This window comes from Staurois parvus, unplaced genomic scaffold, assembly GCF_062004578.1.
Source record: "Staurois parvus isolate SC_StPar_1 unplaced genomic scaffold, SC_StPar_1.0 ptg000017l, whole genome shotgun sequence".
NCBI classification, from domain to species: domain Eukaryota; kingdom Metazoa; phylum Chordata; class Amphibia; order Anura; family Ranidae; genus Staurois; species Staurois parvus.
Window position 1 is genome coordinate 3,140,068 of NW_028317813.1, and position 18,477 is coordinate 3,158,544.

The 18,477-nt window shown below is 45.8% G+C and overlaps 1 protein-coding gene across 6 annotated transcripts in view; it reads left to right on the plus strand.

Annotated features, from left to right (window-relative positions):
- The first annotated feature begins 3,543 nt into the window (after positions 1-3,543).
- The window catches only part of LRCH1 (leucine rich repeats and calponin homology domain containing 1), a 276,984-nt gene continuing 262,050 nt past the window's right edge, over positions 3,544-18,477 (plus strand). For 4 of the 6 annotated variants that reach the window (XM_089678955.1, XM_089678975.1, XM_089678963.1 and 1 more), the window contains exon 1: positions 3,544-4,151. In XM_089678955.1, coding sequence (XP_089535081.1) covers positions 3,896-4,151 — 256 coding nt within the window. In that variant the 5' untranslated portion in view covers positions 3,544-3,895. The remainder of the gene's footprint in view (positions 4,152-18,477) is intronic. The other 2 variants (XM_089678973.1, XM_089678991.1) reach the window with 1 other exon arrangement.

Genomic DNA, 18,477 nt, shown 5'->3' on the forward strand with positions numbered 1-18,477 from the left:
CTATCACATCCTGTGATGTCATCTTAATGAAATTAGTGCATTTATTAATTTCATTATGACTTTTTTTGGGATTCATTGCCATTCGTTTCTTTTTCCATTCTGAGATTTGTATGCATCCGATTCTCTGAAAATGACATTATTGACAGAAAAATTAATAAAAGCAAGATGAATCACACATATCTAATTGTTTTATATCTTCTACCAGTAGCATCCTACTAGCATAGGATACTAGGCAGGAGGATGCTAGCCAAATTTATTTTTTTGGTGTCTTCTGTAGTCAAGGGAGCAGTGATTGTTCTGGTCTGTTCAGTGTTTCACAAGCTGTCGTTTGATTGCTTCCCCTACCTCTGTAAACTGCTTGCAGATTATAGGGAGGGAGATTCAAATGACCAGCCTGAATATCTATCCTGGTCTAGCCATTCCCTGGAGAGGAGTGTCAAGAAGGTGGCCGGGGAGGTAATAAAGAGTCTGAAGCCCTGGAGAGATTGTTCTTTCTTCCCAGGTGGGTTAGAAGCCTTGGCAAGGCTGCTGCCCCTCTGAGGTAGCCTGTGTAGCTGTTGTGAGGTATCAGCTGAGGACCTTAAGTTATCTTTTTGAAGAGCTGGCTGTAGGACTTCACCATAAAGGACCTGGTCTGGAGAAGGATTGTCTCCCTCACTGAATCATGTTCAAAGGAAGCTAGAAGATGTGCTGATCCTGAATTTCTGGTGACTATGTGCTTTTGAGATATAAGTGCCAGAGGCACAGTAGCTGCGGACTGAGACAGCTCTTATAGGGTCTAAAAATACTGGCCATTTCCCTGTCCTCAGCAGAATCCTGGAATGGGAGCCTAGAGAAGAGTATCCTCTTGTTACTGCAAAGCAATTTGGAGTATCCCGTGCCCTAACCCATCCCATGCAAGCAAAAAATTAAGAAAAAAAAAAAAATCTCCCCAAGAGGGAGTTATTGGAGCCGCAGTGCACGGATTGGTGCTTGTGGTGATGAGCAGCCTTTGTACTATTAGAGAAGAACCAGCTTTTACCAGTGGCCCCTTTGGGGGTGGTGCTACATATCCATTGTATTCACCCTGAAAATAAATTTATTCCTATTTTTATGTATTTCATTCAATGTACTGTACAATTTTCCTGATGAAATGGTCACTAAACAGCCACGAAATGCATTGATGATGTGTTACAATCTGTAAGTAAATATTTACCTAGCTAAAGAATCCACTTGGAAGCAGTTTTGGGTGCCCCTGCCGACCACGTTGTTTCCATTTTGGGTCCTTATCCCTTCAACTATTGATTGAACTTGACCACAGCCTAACAGAGTAGAGGAATCTTCAGAAAACCCAGACGTGTATTATTATTATTATACAGGATTTATATAGCACCAACAGTTTGCTCAGCACTTTACAATATAACGGGAGACAATACAGCAACAATACAGTTCAATACAAGAGGGATAGGAGGGCCCTGCTCCTTGGAGCTTACAATCTAGGAGTATCAAGTGCAACCGCCTGCATTCTGCATAGAGACAACTATATATTCTACACATGTGCTAAAATTGGTTGCTTGATCCTAGAATGAGTGTCCTGCAACCATATGATGTGAATATATGCTTACCACACATTTTTGCTATACTTTCCATATACTATATCTACCACTGATAATTACTCTTAGAAGGATACACAGAATATAACTGGATACTAACATTTATAGGTAAAGTTGATCCAGGGAATATCTGATTGCCTCTTGGGGGATCAGGAAGGAATTTTTATCCCTGCAGGAGCAAATTGTATCATGCTTTGCTGGGCTTCTTTTGCCTTCCTCTGGATCAACTGTGGGTATAGGATTATAATTTTTTTTTTTTAATGGTTGAACTGGATGGACTTTTGTCTTTTTCCAGCCAGACTAACTATGTAAGATTGTGTATCCCTCTTTTTCTGCATGCCTTGAGCACCAAAGTTTAAACTTTCCGTGCTCCCTTCCTCAGTGGCTCAGCAGCCCTTGCCACCCTTCTGAAATATGATTGGAAGTGGATCAATTTTCAGAGGGTGGTTGACATGGCTATGAGAAATTATATGTTGCCTCTTCACTGCCTGTTTTAACCTTCAAAAGGGCAAACCACTGTGCCACAATTGTGTGCATTGCATGCAATTGCAGGCTGGCTGTGCCACAGCCCCATTAACTTGTATGGTAGAGATACTGCCTGCTGAACGCAACAGGAGGTTTCATTTTTTGCCATAAATGCGACGTAAGGTATCGTGGCCATGGCATGTGCACAACCCTGAGTGCTGTATGTCCTTGTTTAGGTGGGTAGTCAGGTGGTGGTAAACCATCAGCACAACTGCCCCTTGGTCGCTTGTGTGCACAAGTGCTTGTGGAGAAAAGAAGGTGTTATGTAGTCCTAACACACTCCCTGTGACAATGCTGCTCAGTGCGGTTGTCACCCTAGGACAGGAAGTAGTGTGTTAACAGCAGGATGGAAGAAAATGAATGTAGCTGCCACATCTAAGGACTGGTAAGCTGCAATTCTATCAATTTCTGTCCTTGGTTTTAGATAGACTTTAGGGCATCTTGTATCAATGGCTATGTGGCCCTTGCACCTCTCCCGCAGCTGTGGCACCCCCCTTGTCTCTCCCGCCATCTCAGCAGTTGGCAACAGAGAGCAGGACAGAACGCTCCTACCAGGGGCGGACTGACAACTCATGGGGCCCCCGGGCAATAGGGGATCATGGAGCCCCTGTGTCCTTGCCAAACTCAAAAAAGCCTATGAAAAAGGTACCAGGGGTATCTCATGGGGCCCCCTACTGACCCTGGGCCCTTGGGCAGTGCCTGAGTTTCCAAATGGTCAGTCCGCCCCTGTCTCCTACAGATCCACGTGGGTGGCTAGCAGACACTGCAGCAAGAATGTGTCTGGAATGACAGGTGTGTATGAAGAGCTGTGGCTGCTTGGCCCATACAATGCAATGGTGAGCTCAGGAGTAGTCAGATCCTAGCCTGAAGCCACCAGAGTGAGCCCACCAGGAAAGTGCCACCTCTACTGGACCAATGATAGCCATCTGGGGCATTTCCCACCCTGTTGCTGCACTTTGGGAATGCCTTGGCTGCTTATGATCGGCAGGGTAAAGGTGATGGCTTCCTGGCGGGCTCGCTCAGGTGGGTTTGGGCTAGGATCTGATCACGCCTGAGCTCATCCTTTGATTGATGGCGGCTACTGCTATCTGTGACTGTTCACACAGCCAGTGATTAGCTGCGGTCAGATGACTGTGGGAAGAGTCACGGATAGCTGCAGCCACCTTCAACCTGTCATTGCATTGTATGGGATGAGCGGTTGCTGCTCTTCACCCACACCTGGCATTCAGGGATCTGCAGAATCTTTCCACTGGAATTGTGTGCTGATCACCCATGTGAATGGGCCCCATAGGTCACGTGGAAGTACTTACTGTAGCTGGCACTGTCATGTGTGATGATGAGTGGGGGGATCATGTGGGTGCTGCTGCCATAGTAAGTAGTTGTGATTTGCCCCCTCCTCCTCCTCCTCCGCAGTGTCAGCTGGTGAGGGAGGAGAGGGATGAATGTGCTGAGCTCTGACATTACACTCCACAGAGGATGTGATCAGTCCAACACCTCAGTGACAGAGGAAAAGTGGGCAGGAAACTGTCTGTGCTCCATTGTCTCCTGACAGGCCAATCAGGGAGTGGAGGAGATGACAGCTCGGGGGGACCTGTGAAGTTGTGTGACAGGAAGCCGTGAGGAGGATTGCTGGGACCGGCTGAGTGCAGGCTGCATGCCAGGATCTACGGCGGGGAGGACATGCGCCCTGTGCCTGCACACTCCCGGCGGCAGGAAACCCTCCACAGGAAAGCCGTGTGAGTGACCGCCTGACGGACTGCCCGCTCTCCGGGGGAAACATGGCCACCCTGGGCACCGACCCTCCGCCTTTCCCCAACCTTCCCGCCGCCACTCTACTCCACACCCCACACCAGCAACACCCCGCCGCCCTGCCCGGGGCCACCAACTTCACCCTCAGCCTGCCGCTCAACCGGGGCCTGGAGAGGGCGCTAGACGAGGCGGCCAACTCCGGGATCCTCAACCTCAGTGCCAGGAAACTCAAGGAGTTCCCCCGGAGCACCGGGAGCCACGACCTCACCGACACCGTGCAAGCAGGTGAGGGGGACCCGAACTGCGACCGACACTGGGAGGACTGGGACCGACACTGAGAAGACTAGGACCGACGCTGGGAGGACGGGGACCGACACTGGGAGGACGGGGACCGACACTGGGAGGACGGGGACCGACACTGGGAGGACGGGGGGAAGTTAGAGGGCTCTGTGTCACCATAATGTTCTCAGAGGACGTCCAGAATGACAAGAGGACTTCTCACTGTATGACCTACACAGTGTCCGGAGCACAACTCACACCCTGCACTCATCTCCTCTACTGCACTCCGGGGGGCACCACTCTGCACTCATCACTATGAGTATAGACTCATCCCCACCACTCTGCACTCATCACTATGAGTATAGACTCATCCCCACCACTCTGCACTCATCACTATGAGTATAGACTCATCCCCACCACTCTGCACTCATCACTATGAGTATAGACTCATCCCCACCACTCTGCACTCATCACTATGAGTATAGACTCATCCCCACCACTCTGCACTCATCACTATGAGTATAGACTCATCACCACCACCCTGCACTCATCTCCTCTACTGCACTCCGGGGGGCACCACCACTCTGCACTCATCACCACCATGTACAAATCATCACTCTATACTCATCACCATGTTCTCATCACTCTTTACTCATCAACACCACCACCACCACTCTGCACTCATCATCATCATCAATCTATACTCATCCCCACCACTCTGCACTCATCACTACTATGTACAAATCATCACCCTATACTCATCGCCATGTTCTCATTGTCACTCTATACTCATCATCATCAGCACCACTCTGCACTCATCATGATCACACTATACTCATCCCCACCACTCTGCACTCATCACCATCACCACCACCTTGTACTCATTCTCACTCTATACTCATCACCACCAATCTGCATTCATCACCATCACCTTGTACTCATTCTCACTCTATACTCATCACCACCAATCTGCATTCATCACCATCACCACCGTGTACTCATCACCCTATATTCATTACCACCACTCTGCACTCATCACCATCACCACCATATTCTCATCATCCCTCTATACTCATCATCCCCACCACCGTGTACTCATCATCACTCTATACTCATCACCACCACTCTGCACTCATCACCGTGTACTCATCACCACTCTATACTCATCCCCACCACCATGTACTCCTCATCCCTACCACCGTACTCATCACCACCACTGTGTACTTTTCATCACTCTACACTCAATAATACGTACTCATCACCACCACTGTGTACTCATAATCATCACCACTCTCTACTCCTCACCATCACGCTGTATTCATCACTATCACTCTATACTCATTATTGCCACTGTGTAGTCATCACCAGCACTGTTTATTCATTATCATCACTCTATACTCGTCACCATCACTGTGTATTCATCACACCACCACTATGTACTCATCACTCTGTACTCTATACTCATCCCCACAACTGTGTACTTTTCATCACTCTACACTCATAATCAATAACACATACTCATCACCACCACTGTGTACTTAAATCTCCCCTACTGTGTACTCCTCACCACTCTATACTCATCATCGCCACTGTGTACTCATCTCTCTATACTCCTCACCACCACTGTGTACTTAAATCTCCCCTACTGTGTACTCCTCACCACCACTGTGTACTCATAATTATCACCACTCTGTACTCATCACCACCACTCTCTACTCCTCACCATCACGCTGTATTCATCACCATCACTCATTATCGCCACTGTGTAGTCATCACCAGCACTGTTTATTCATTATCATCACTCTGTACTCATCACCATCACGCTGTATTCATCACACCACCACTATGTACACATTATCACTCTGTACTCTTCACCACTACTGTGTACTCCTCACCACTATATACTCATCGCCACCACTGCATACTCATCTCTCTATACTCCTCACCATCAATGCATGCTCCTCACAACCACTGTGTACTCATCATCACTCTATACTCCTCACCATCAATGTGTACTTACATCACCACCAATGTGTACTCATCATCACTGTATACTCATTACCACCACTCTGTACTCATCATCACGTTGTACTCCTCACCATCATGCTGTACCTCTCACCATCACTCATTATCACTGCTGTGTACTCATCACCAGCACTGTGCACTCATTATCATCACTCTATACTCACCATCACGCTGTACTCCTGACCATCACGCTGTACTTTTCACCATCAGTGCTGTACTCCTCACCATCACCGCTGTGTAGTCATCACCATCACTGTGTATTCATTACACCACTACTGTGTACTCATCATCACTCTATACTCATCATCACTTCTGTGGACTCCTCATCTCTCTCCATACTCACCACCATTGTGTACTCATCACCACCACTTTGTATTCATCATCCCTCTATACTCCTCACCATTGTGTACCCATTACCACCACTGTGTACTCACCATCATTGTGAATTTATCATCACCATTGTGTAGTCTGAGCTTCTGGCAACTTCTTCATGATAGATTATACTGGGCTTATATGTGTATATATAGGTTCATTGTATTGGACTCTTAGGCCAGCTCTCTGGGTACCAAGTCTGGTACAGTCTTCATGGTAGGTCACAATGTGTGTCTGGATATCTCTGTTCGGTCCTGTCCCACTCTTAGGCCAGCTCTCTGGGTACCATGTCTGGTACAGTCTTCATGAAAGGTCACAATGTGTGTCTGGATATCTCTGTTCGGTCCTGTCCCACTCTTAGGCCAGCTCTCTGGGTACCATGTCTGGTACAGTCTTCATGGTAGGTCACAATGTGTGTCTGGATATCTCTGTTCGGTCCTGTCCCACTCTTAGGCCAGCTCTCTGGGTACCATGTCTGGTACAGTCTTCATGAAAGGTCACAATGTGTGTCTGGATATCTCTGTTCGGTCCTGTCCCACTCCTAGGCCAGCTCTCCGGGTACCACGTCTAGTACACTCATCATGACAGATAAGAATGTATATGTGTCCAGTATATATCGGTTCAGTTCTTTCTGACTCTTGAGCAGCTCTCTGGGTACCATGTGTAGTAGTCATCATAGATTGGAATGTATGTACAGTAGTAACCTGTTCAGTCATGTATGGCTTGTGGTGGTTCTATGGGTACCATGTCTGATATACTGTTTATGATTATAAAGTATGTTTGTTTATATCTGTCAGTCGTATCCGACCCGCAGCGATTCTCTGGGCACTGTGTCTGATGCATTTGAAAGCCTTTTCCATAGTCTTAAGATGTAGATTTCCAGGTCTTTCCTCAAATCTCCTCAATTGCTTGGGTTTGGGATCAACATGCAGAATGTGATGACATGTGCATAGCCAATTGGTACACAAATGCCAAGGTCAATGTGGACAAGAACCAATGGACCTCCTAGTGTGTCTTTGGGGTGCAGTAGAACATCCACACAAGCCCAGGGAGAACATGCAAACTCCAAGCAGATGGTGTCCCATTCAAGGTTCAAACCAAGAACCCCAAACACTGTCTATCATAAAAAAATTTCCTTTCTAAAAATACTTGCTTTTATCTTTCTTTTCTTTCCTCAAATTACATTTCAGTGCCTCCAATCTCTTGCAGCCTCTTTGCAGCCATTTCCTGACTGTTGAGTGTGGGCTCCCTGATGGGGGTAACAGGTGTACATACCTGTGCATTGACTGCTAACAAGGCCACTTCTAGTCTCCACTGAAAGCAAATGTGACAGGTTGACAATGCAGGGGAGCAGTTGTGAGACAGAGCATCATCGCACTATAACAGGAAGTGCCTGGACAAGCATCTTTATGGCAGGATCACCAGGTAATATAATAATGAAAGCGTATTTAAAAAGTATGAAAAGGACTGTTAAAATCAAATGAATATTTGAAGGCCTGTTTTGACTTGCACATTACCAAAACGCATAGCAAAGCCAATTGCTCTCACGTCTCCTCATGATACTATTATTACTAATCATCAAATATTATAATCTAAGGCAGCACAGCTATGGTGTTGGAGGTGACTACGGAGTTGGTAGGTGATGGTGCACTCCAGCATGCTGCAGTGCTTTAGGGTGTTGGGCTGCCATTCAGAATAACAAGTACAGCAACACATATACAGTGGGGCAAAAAAGTATTTAGTCTGCCACCAATTGTGCAAGTTCTCCCACGTAAAAAGATGAGAGAGGCCTGTAATTGGCATCATAGGTAGACCTCAACTATGAGAGACAAAATGAGAAAAAAAATCCAGACAATCACATTGGCTGATTTGGAAAGAAATATTTTGCAAATTATGGTGGAAAATACGTATTTGGTCACCTACAAACAAGTAAGATTTCTGGCTCTCACAGACCTGTACCACCTTCTTTAGGAGGCTCCTCTGTCCTGCACTCATTACCTGTATCAATGGCACCTGTTTGAACTTGTTATAAGTATAAAAGACACCTGTCCACAACCTCAATCAGTCACACTCCAAACTCCACTATGGTGAAGACCAAAGAGCTGTCGAAGGACACCAGAAACAAAATTGTAGACCTGCACCAGGCTGGGAAGACTGAATCTGCAATAGGCAAGCAGCTTGGTGTGAACAAATCAACTGTGGGAGCAATAATTAGAAAATGGAAGACATACAAGACCACTGATAATCTCCCTCGATCTGGGGCTCCACGCAAGATCTCACCCCGTGGGGTCAAAATGATCACAAGAACGGTGAGAAAAAATCCCAGGACCACATGGGGGGACCTAGTGAATGACCCGCAGAGAGCTGGGACCAACGTAACAAAGGCTACCATCAGTAACACACTACGCCGCCAGGGACTCAGATCCTGCAGTGCCAGACGTGTCCCCCTGCTTAAGCCAGTACATGTCCTGAAGTTTGTTAGAGAGCATTTGGATGATCCAGAAGAGGATTGGGAGAATGTCATATGGTCAGATGAAACCAAAATAGAACTGTTTGGTAGAAACACAACTCGTCGTGTTTGGAGGAGAGAGAATGCTGAGTTGCATCCAAAGAACACCATACCTACTGTGAAGCATGGGGGTGGCAACATCATGCTTTGGGGCTGTTTCTCCGCAAAGGGACCAGGACGACTGATCCATATACAGGACAGAATGAATGGGGCCATGTATCGTGAGATTTTGAGTGCAAACTTCCATCAGCAAGGGCATTGAAGATGAAACATGGCTGGGTCTTCCAACATGACAATGATCCTAAAATTACCGCCCGGGCAACGAAGGAGTGGCTTCGTAAGAAACATTTTAAGGTCCTGGAGTGGCCTAGCCAGTCTCCAGATCTCAACCCCATAGAAAACCTTTGGAGGGAGTTGAAAGTCCGTGTTGCCCAGCGACAGCCCCAAAACATCACTGCGCTAGAGGAGATCTGCATGGAGGAATGGGCCAACATACCAGCAACAGTGTGTGCCAACCTTGTGAAGACTTACAGGAAACGTTTGACTTCTGTCATTGCCAACAAAGGATATATAACAAAGTATTGAGATGAACTTTTGATATTGACCAAATACTTATTTTCCACCATAATTTGCAAATAAATTCTTTCCAAATCAGCCAATGTGATTGTCTGGATTTTGTTTCTCATTTTGTCTCTCATAGTGGAGGTCTACCTATGATGCCAATTACAGGTCTCTCTCATCTTTTTAAGTGGGAGAACTTGCAGAATTGGTGGCTGACTAAATACTTTTTTGCCCCACTGTAACATGCACTGCTGCTGGTTGTGGTAATGTGCAAGTCAAAACAGGCCTCCAAATATTCATGTGATTTTAAAAGTAATTTTTAGGGTCTTTTTTAAATAGTACCCAGTGATCCTTCCATAAGGATTTTTGTCCTTCTTCCTGTTAAAAGGTGACAACACTCTCTTTCAAATGGTCTCCAGGGTTGTCATTCACATTCACCTCTGAAGGAGCCTATAAACGGCTGTATTGATGATTAATGTGAAGGAGTGTTCACCTGTTTTCTCCATTATAAAGCCTGCACTGAACAATGACATGTGATCACCCATGGACCTCATGATTGCAGCTGGGAAATACCCTAAAAGAGGCTGCAGGAGATCGACAGACATACAATGCAAAAATAATGTCGAAAGCCGTATTACATTTAGGAAAGGCAATTGTTTTATACATAGTACATTTTCAAATGAAATGCCATGAAATTAGGGTTTGCATCCCTGATGTCCAACCTGCGGCCCTTTGGCACTTTTGTGCGGCCTGAAGGGTCCCTGCAGACACTAATCTCTGTTTCTTTATTGCCCTGTTATAGCAGTGTTCTCTAGCAGTCTCATGTAATGCGTCTACAGTTTATGACTGTCTCTTGAAACACAGTCCCTATCTTCAACAACTCTTATCATTTTCACAGTCTCTGACCACCTCTCATGGCATGTCCACAGTCTGACCATCTCTTGTTTCCTGTCTGCGGTCTCTGACCATCTCTTGTATCCTGTCTGCGGTCTCTGACCATCTCTTGTACCCTGTCTGCGGTCTCTGACCATCTCTTGTACCCTGTCTGCGGTCTCTGACCATCTCTTGTACCCTGTCTGCGGTCTCTGACCATCTCTTGTACCCTGTCTGCGGTCTCTGACCATCTCTTGTACCCTGTCTGCGGTCTCTGACCATCTCTTGTACCCTGTCTGCGGTCTCTGACCATCTCTTGTACCCTGTCTGCGGTCTCTGACCATCTCTTGTACCCTGTCTGCGGTCTCTGACCATCTCTTGTATCCTGTCTGCGGTCTCTGACCATCTCTTGTATCCTGTCTGCGGTCTCTGACCATCTCTTGTATCCTGTCTGCGGTCTCTGACCATCTCTTGTATCCTGTCTGCGGTCTCTGACCATCTCTTGTATCCTGTCTGCGGTCTCTGACCATCTCTTGTATCCTGTCTGCGGTCTCTGACCATCTCCTGTATCCTGTCTGCGGTCTCTGACCATCTCCTGTATCCTGTTTTGCAGCCTCTGACCATCTCTTGTATTATTGTCATAGTCTTTGACTAGACCCGGTTGTGTGTGTGATCTCTGAGACTGAATATTCACTTAATTTTAAATGTGGCCTTTTGGTAGTGTCGGGTCCACACTTGAGGCCCCGCATATCAAGAAAGTGGACCACCACTGGTATCCATATTCTTTAAAGTGATTCTAAAGGCTTGTTTTTTTTTTTTAAAGAAAAAAATAGCAAACATGTCTATACTTACCTGCTGTATTCAGTGGTTTTGCACAGGGCAGCCTGTATCTTCCACTTCTCAGGCCACCCACTGGCGCTCTTGGCCCCTCCCTCCTGTTGGGTGTCCCCACAGCAAGCAGCTTTCTATGGGGGCACCCTCTGCTCCATGTGTCCATTCACACACGGAGCCGTGGCTTGCCCCCCTTTCTTCTCATTGGCTCACTGGCTGTGATTGACAGCAGCCAATGAGGAGAGGGAGTCCTAGGATAGCCGAGACTCCAGTACACATCACTGGATTGAGAAGGGGCTTAGGTGGGTATTAGGGGGGACTGGGGGGATGCTGCAAAGAGGAGTTTTTTTTACCTTCATGCATTGAATGCATGAAGGTAAATAACCTTGAGCCTTTAGAACCAATGACCTGTGTAAGTGAGGAGCTTTTGTGCCAGTTTCCTCTTGAAGTTGTTTAGCTGCCAGTCTCTGCAGTGTGTTTTCTCCCAGGCTTCAAGAACACCAGTCATATACTGTCCTGGCTACATCAGTGCCGTGATAAGTATTCAGACAGCATACAAGGATATACAGAAGGCTTGTGCTGTGCTCACTGGTTTATCATAGCTTGCTTATGTAACCATTTGTTTGCCAGTGAACCTGCAATGCAGAACTGTCTGTGATCGAGACAGAGCTCGGTGTAAGCAGAGGGGTACTAATTAGACTGCAGTCCTGAGTAGATGTCTGGCTGGTAGAGGAGAACTTCTGGGAAATAAAACCTCCTCTTATGTATAATCATATCTGCTAAAGCCTCCTGCACACGGATGCAATCATTTACTGATGTTGATATGCAGGATCTTGCTGCAGAAAGATCCTGAGTAGAAAAAAAAAGCTCAATTTATGTTTTGTAAAGATCCCATGTATACACGCATACAGGCGTATAAATGCGCATACACATATATGAGCGCAAAATACTTCTGCATCCTCTTCCAGCTGCAACTGATTCAGTTTATACATATACACACTGATGAGCTGTGGGTGTAAGCTCAAGTGGTGGTCACCTTTCCTGGGAAAAAGGCAGTAGAAACGACAGTTTGTTTTCTTAAAGTGAAACTTTAGTCAAAAAATTCAGTCCTGCTAGATCACTTCAGGCTGGCCCCTTTTGTCGGTATATCTAAGTAAAACATTAAAAACAAGTGCCTATACTGTGTAATATCCAGTAATACACTGTTTCACCCTGCTCTGCACATCTCCAGTTGCTCTTTATTTTCGGCAATGTGCAAAAAATGTAGAGGCCGATCTGCTGACAGCCTAAAGATTTAATGCTGCTCAGGGCTTCAGCAAAATGGCAGCCTCTGGCAAGAAGAAGCTTGGGCAATGCTGGAGGCAATTTACAGCACACACAAATATTGTTAGCAGAATTATTAATGTGGAATTTATATTTCTTGCTAAAGAACAATATTTTTAATCAAGTTGTTATGAGTAAAGTTCCAAAATTCTGACTTGTAGTCAGTTTTATCTTAAAAGCTTGCGATAAAACAAACAGAAAATAAATCCTCACCATCCAGGCACTAATTAGTACAGACTCCTCTCTAAGGCTAGGTTCACATATGTGTGGGTGGTGCCACTGTGGATCCGCACAAAAATCCATGCAGCCGCACCACCCACACAGAAGAATGCGGACCTGCAGGTGGTGCCATTAATTCTAATGGCACGCCGCCCACACTGGAAATTGCAATCGTACTGGGAACCGAGGTTCCCGTGCAGGCTGTGTTTTCAGAAGTACAGGGACTTCTTTCCTGCGTGTCCCAGGGCACGGGAGTCCATTCAAATGAATGGGCTATCGTGCCCACGCAAAATGCGGACCACAGGAACGCAGATATGTGAACCAGGGATTACAGGTAAAATGCTTTTTCCAGTCACTGACAAAAAAAACAAGCTCTTAGTAAACCCTTTCTTTCTCTTGGGCCCCTTTTAGACTGGCGATCTGATCGGGTCCACCTGAAAAACTGACAGGCAGATCTGACCAGAAGGTCCATTAATCCCTATGGATAGACAGGTGTAAATGGACTGGTTTCCATTTACACCTGCCTACCTCCAGGTCCAATCAGGCCTGCTAAAAAAAAAAAAAAAAATGGGAGAAGACTTCGCACTCTTCTGTTTATGAGCGTATCAGAAGGTGTAAACAGACAGCGGAGTCCATTTAGACCTGACCACCAATAGCATAGAGTGGGCTCTGTCCATATCTGCTCTGCCGACACAGATGTGTCATCCACCCACTCTGCTCTGATCAGCTCACAGATCCCTGATCCCCTGCTGATCACAACTGAAGAAACCTGAGAAAGGGGCCTTACAGAACAATTTCCTCATTCAGCTTTGTCAGGTATTTTGTTTTTTTTTTTTAGTCCCAGTCCAGGTCACCCTATTGCTCCAGCTCTTCCTTCATTAGTCTTCCTACCTGCTGCTGGTCATAAGTGGGAAGCAAAACCTGACCTGACTCGGCTTCCACACTGACAAGTTGGCCCAGACTTGATTCCAACTTAGTTTCCCCACATATGAAAGCATGCGTGGTGCAACATACCATCCCTCTACTGCCTCGCCTTTCATGTCACAGTAGGCATAAATAACTGAAATGAGAAGTAATATTTTGTATTTTTCTTTTACTCTGAAGGCATTGCCTCATCACAGATGTTTACTCATCGATTTTGCGTTGATTGTGATGTTTATTGTCATTATACAGCATTATTTACTGACAACAATTTGCACAGCACTCTACAAAATAAAGAGAGATGGTACATTTATAAGACAATTCAATACACAAAGGTTATGAGAACCCTGCCCATGACAGCTTGAAATCTAAACGGAGGGGCAAAGTGATAGAATATGAAATGGCTACAAGGGAATGAGCTGACAGATTACGTAAACGTTCAGTTTTTGGGTTGAAGGCTGAAGAAATTAGTTTTTAGGGATTGCCTAAAGGCAGACAAAGTAAGAGATAGCAGTACAGATTGGGGTAGGGAGTTCCAGAAGATGGGAGAGACTCTGGAGAAGTCTTGAAGGTTAGCATGGGAGGAGGTGACCAGAGAGCAGGAGTTCTCGGGAGGAGGAAAGGGGACGGTTTGGGGGATTTTCTGCGATGAGACTGGTGATGTAACTGGGGACAGATGTATAGATGGCTTTTTATGTTGTTGATGGGCACCATGAAAGGAAAATTATAATAAGTATTTGAATGTTCTGTTTGTTGTTGTACAGGGTTTTAACCTTTCTCATGTTTTAGTGCTCTTCCTATTGGAGAGATTTTTCCTCACTTCCTGACCAGGCGATGGAAATCAAAGGGAAATCTCTTTACCTGCACAGCATTTAAAACCTGACAGTGACTTTAAACTGTTTCTACACTTTCCAAGACTATAAAATATTTTCACTAGTGTTGGCTTTGGCCCCTTGCCCATGAGGCATCTAATCTCTGTGCATGCAATCCTGACATTTTAGTAGGCACAGGTGTAGCATCCAGCACAACTGACTGCCATGGTCTAGTCAAGGTCTATGACAGGCTGAAATATGCTGCGTCAGGATAGGGTTGAACGCTGTAGTGGTACACACGTTTAGTGCCCTTTGTATTCAGGGATGATTTCCTGAAACTCAAAATACCTGCGTTAAGTGTGATATGAGTAGCAAGCCACCTGTTGTAGGTGAAATACCTTAAAAAAGTCAACATTTATACATAACATACTAAACTCTGCTTGCTTTTCACAGCATTGTGATTTTTGAGGCTTTTCAGATCGTTATATAAGTTTGTGTATTGTGACTTTTGTACAGACTTTCCCACCTGGGGAATACCTAACATGACTTAAGTGCTACACATTGTGTGGAATGCAAGCAGCCAAGAGATAGTTGATGTCACGTTGCTGTTCCTCGTGTTAGGATACTTGGACTTTTTGCAGAAAATGAAAGCATTCTGCTCGGAAATGAAGGGGATTTTCGGAGTTGATATTACTGTATCTCTCTGAGATGAGAATTTGTTTTTATTTTTTTTTTTAGTTGTTCAAAAACTATTTCCAACCATTGTTTCCCATTGAGGGCTGCTTCAAATCGAAATATGTAACAAGCAATAGTAAACTATTAACAATTATCTTTCATTGTACTGACTACTCTAATATGGTGAATTCTACAATCTCTTTCTATAACCTCTTGTTGACTTCAACCACGATATTACTTGTGCTTTTGTGTATGTTAGGCATTTTGTGGGCATCAAAGATGGCTGTAACCTCCCATGCTTTGAAGCATCAGGACCCTGCCACTGTTTAGATTACAAAGAGACCAACTAAAGTGTACAATACAGAAATACAGAACAGAAATCAACTTTGCTAAGTGAACATCTATACTGTACTTCTACTGTAAATCAATCTCGTAATCACTATCCCAACAAAAGCTGGAACTAGTGCGAAGGGGGACTGTTGTGGCTTAGGCCCCATGTACATGGGACACTTCTGAACAATGGAAACTGACTGCTGGAAAACATAGGTTAAAAAACGTCTGTTTAGCCGCGTTTGCGTTTAGAAGCGTTTTTTAAAGATAAGCACAGGAGAACCTCTCAAATGCCCAGAATGAACTAAAAAGTGGTAAATTATTAACTATTTCAGACTCTTTCAGAGAAATACACACAGTAGAAGCAGAGACAGAAGTATGTGTTGAGATTAGCTTAGGTGTGAGTTGCTCATTAACATTTCTTTTGTTTCCAAGGGTGAAAAAGGTGTCTGGTGGAGTGAGTCATTAAAGCCACCTGGCAGGGGGTCTTCATGAGGTATTTGAGGTGTGAATGGTCATTAACATATCTTTTGTTTCCAAGGGTGGGAGTGGGCTGAGGTGTGAATTGGTCATTAGGATGTGTGACAAGCTTGGTAGGAACATCCTGTGTTCAGTGTTTTGTCCAGCTGAGTACCTTGAAAATGCTTTGCATGCATTTTTCATGATGAAAAAAGGCTCTGGACAGCATCGGGAACTGGAAGAGTTAAAAAATAATTTTCAAACGCAAACACTTATAAACGCGATTTGCCGCTTGCAGACGCATTTACAAGTGTTTTGCGTTTGAAACGCTTATAAAATCGACTGCTGAACGCAAGTTTTCTGCGTTCAAAAAAACGACTGTAAAATCAATGCCTGTAAACGACGAAGTGTACATGGACACATAGGAAAACATTAGGGTGAGTTCAGGGGCCGCTGAAAAAAATGCTGAACAGCTCCTAAACCTGAGTTCATGAGCTGCAGTGTACATGAGCCCTTACTACAATATTTGACTGCTGTCAGCTTGTTATTGCTTTTCACAGGTTTTCCATTCACAGCGGTTCACATATACACAAGAGGGCTCCCAGCTGCAGTTTTCCACAAGATACTTACAGCACCATGGATGATTTGGGCGTGTAAATGAGGCCTAAATAATATACTGAAAAAATGGTTGCTTTAATATGCCTTTCACACATTAGATATATTGAAGATGGGGACCCATTTATTCTATTGCAGGGGTAATGACATGCATTGCAGTAGCCCTTTAATTTTGGTTCAGCTGTGAAAGCACTGAAATGCATATTTTTATTTACCGTATTTTCCGGCGTATAAGACGACTTTTCAACCCAAGAAAAACTTATGAAAAGTCGGGGGTCGTCTTATACGCCGGTATCAGGGCGGCACTTTTTCCTCCAACGGACACTAAGTACAGGGGTGGGCAGAGGGGCTGCTGTACCTTACCTGGCTCCGGTCCCGGTCCCACGATGATCCGGTCCAGGAAGCGCGGCTGCTCCTTCTTTCAGTTCGGCTGCTCGATGGTCGCGCGGCCGCTCGGCTCCGCCTCCTCACCGGTGATTGGGCGCCAGCACTGCAAAGGCACACAGGCGACCAATCACCGGCCAGGAGGCGGAGCCGAGCGGCCCTGCGAAAATCTGAAAGAAGGAGCAGCCGCTCCTCTCCCCCACTGACACTAACGATGGGGCACTATTCCTCCTCCACTGACACCAACGATGAGGCACTGTTCCTCCTCCACACTGACACCAGCGATGGGGCACTGTTCCTCCTCCACACTGACACCAACGATGGGGCACTGTTCCTCCTCCCCACTGACACCAACGATGGGGCACTGTTCCTCCTCCCCACTGACACCAACGATGGGGCACTGTTCCTCCTCCCCACTGACACCAACGATGGGGCACTGTTCCTCCTCCCCACTGACACCAACGATGGGGCACTGTTCCTCCTCCCCACTGACACCAACGATGGGGGACTATTCCTCCTCCCCACTGACACCAACGATGGGGGACTATTCCTCCTCCCCACTGACACCAACGATGGGGCACTATTCCTCCTCCCCACTGACACCAACGATGGGGAACTCTGCCTCCTCCCCACTGACACCAATGATGGGGCACTATTCTCCCCACTGATACCAATGCTGGGGCACTATTCCTTCCACTGATACCAATGATGGGGCGCTATTCCTCCCACTGACACCAACGATGGGGTGCTATTCCTCCCACTGACACCAATGATGGAGCACTATTCCTCCCACTGACACTAATGATGGGACACTATTCCTCACACACTGACACTAATGATGGGGCACCATCATTGGTGTCAGTGGGAGGAATAGTGCCCCATCATTGGTATCAGTGGGAGGAGTAGTGCCTCACCATTGGTGTCAGTGGGAGGAATAGTGCCCCATCATTAGTCAGTGGGAGGAGTAGTGCCTCATCATTGGTATCAGTGGGAGGAATCGTGCCCCATCATTGGTGTCAGTGGGAGGAATAGCACCCCATCATTGGAATACCATACTGAAATAGCATACCATATTGAAATCAAATCTGATGTTTTTTCATTTTTATTTGGTGTGTGTTGGAAGAGGGGTAGTCTTATACGGCGAGTATAGCTCAAACACTATATTTTAACAGGAAAAGTAGGGGGTCGTCTTATACACCGGAAAATACGGTATATGCACCAAATTTTTTTCATACAGCGCAGCTCACCGCAATGCACAGATGGTTCATATCTTTATATTTTGGTGTTGCATTGTAGTGTTCTGGCCATGTGCATTTTGCAGCCCTTCTAAATGTATGTTACTGCAATGCACTGCACTTAGCTTGGTTCGTTGCAGTAATGTGTGCTTATACCTCCCGGTTTACCGCATGTTGCCACAGCACAC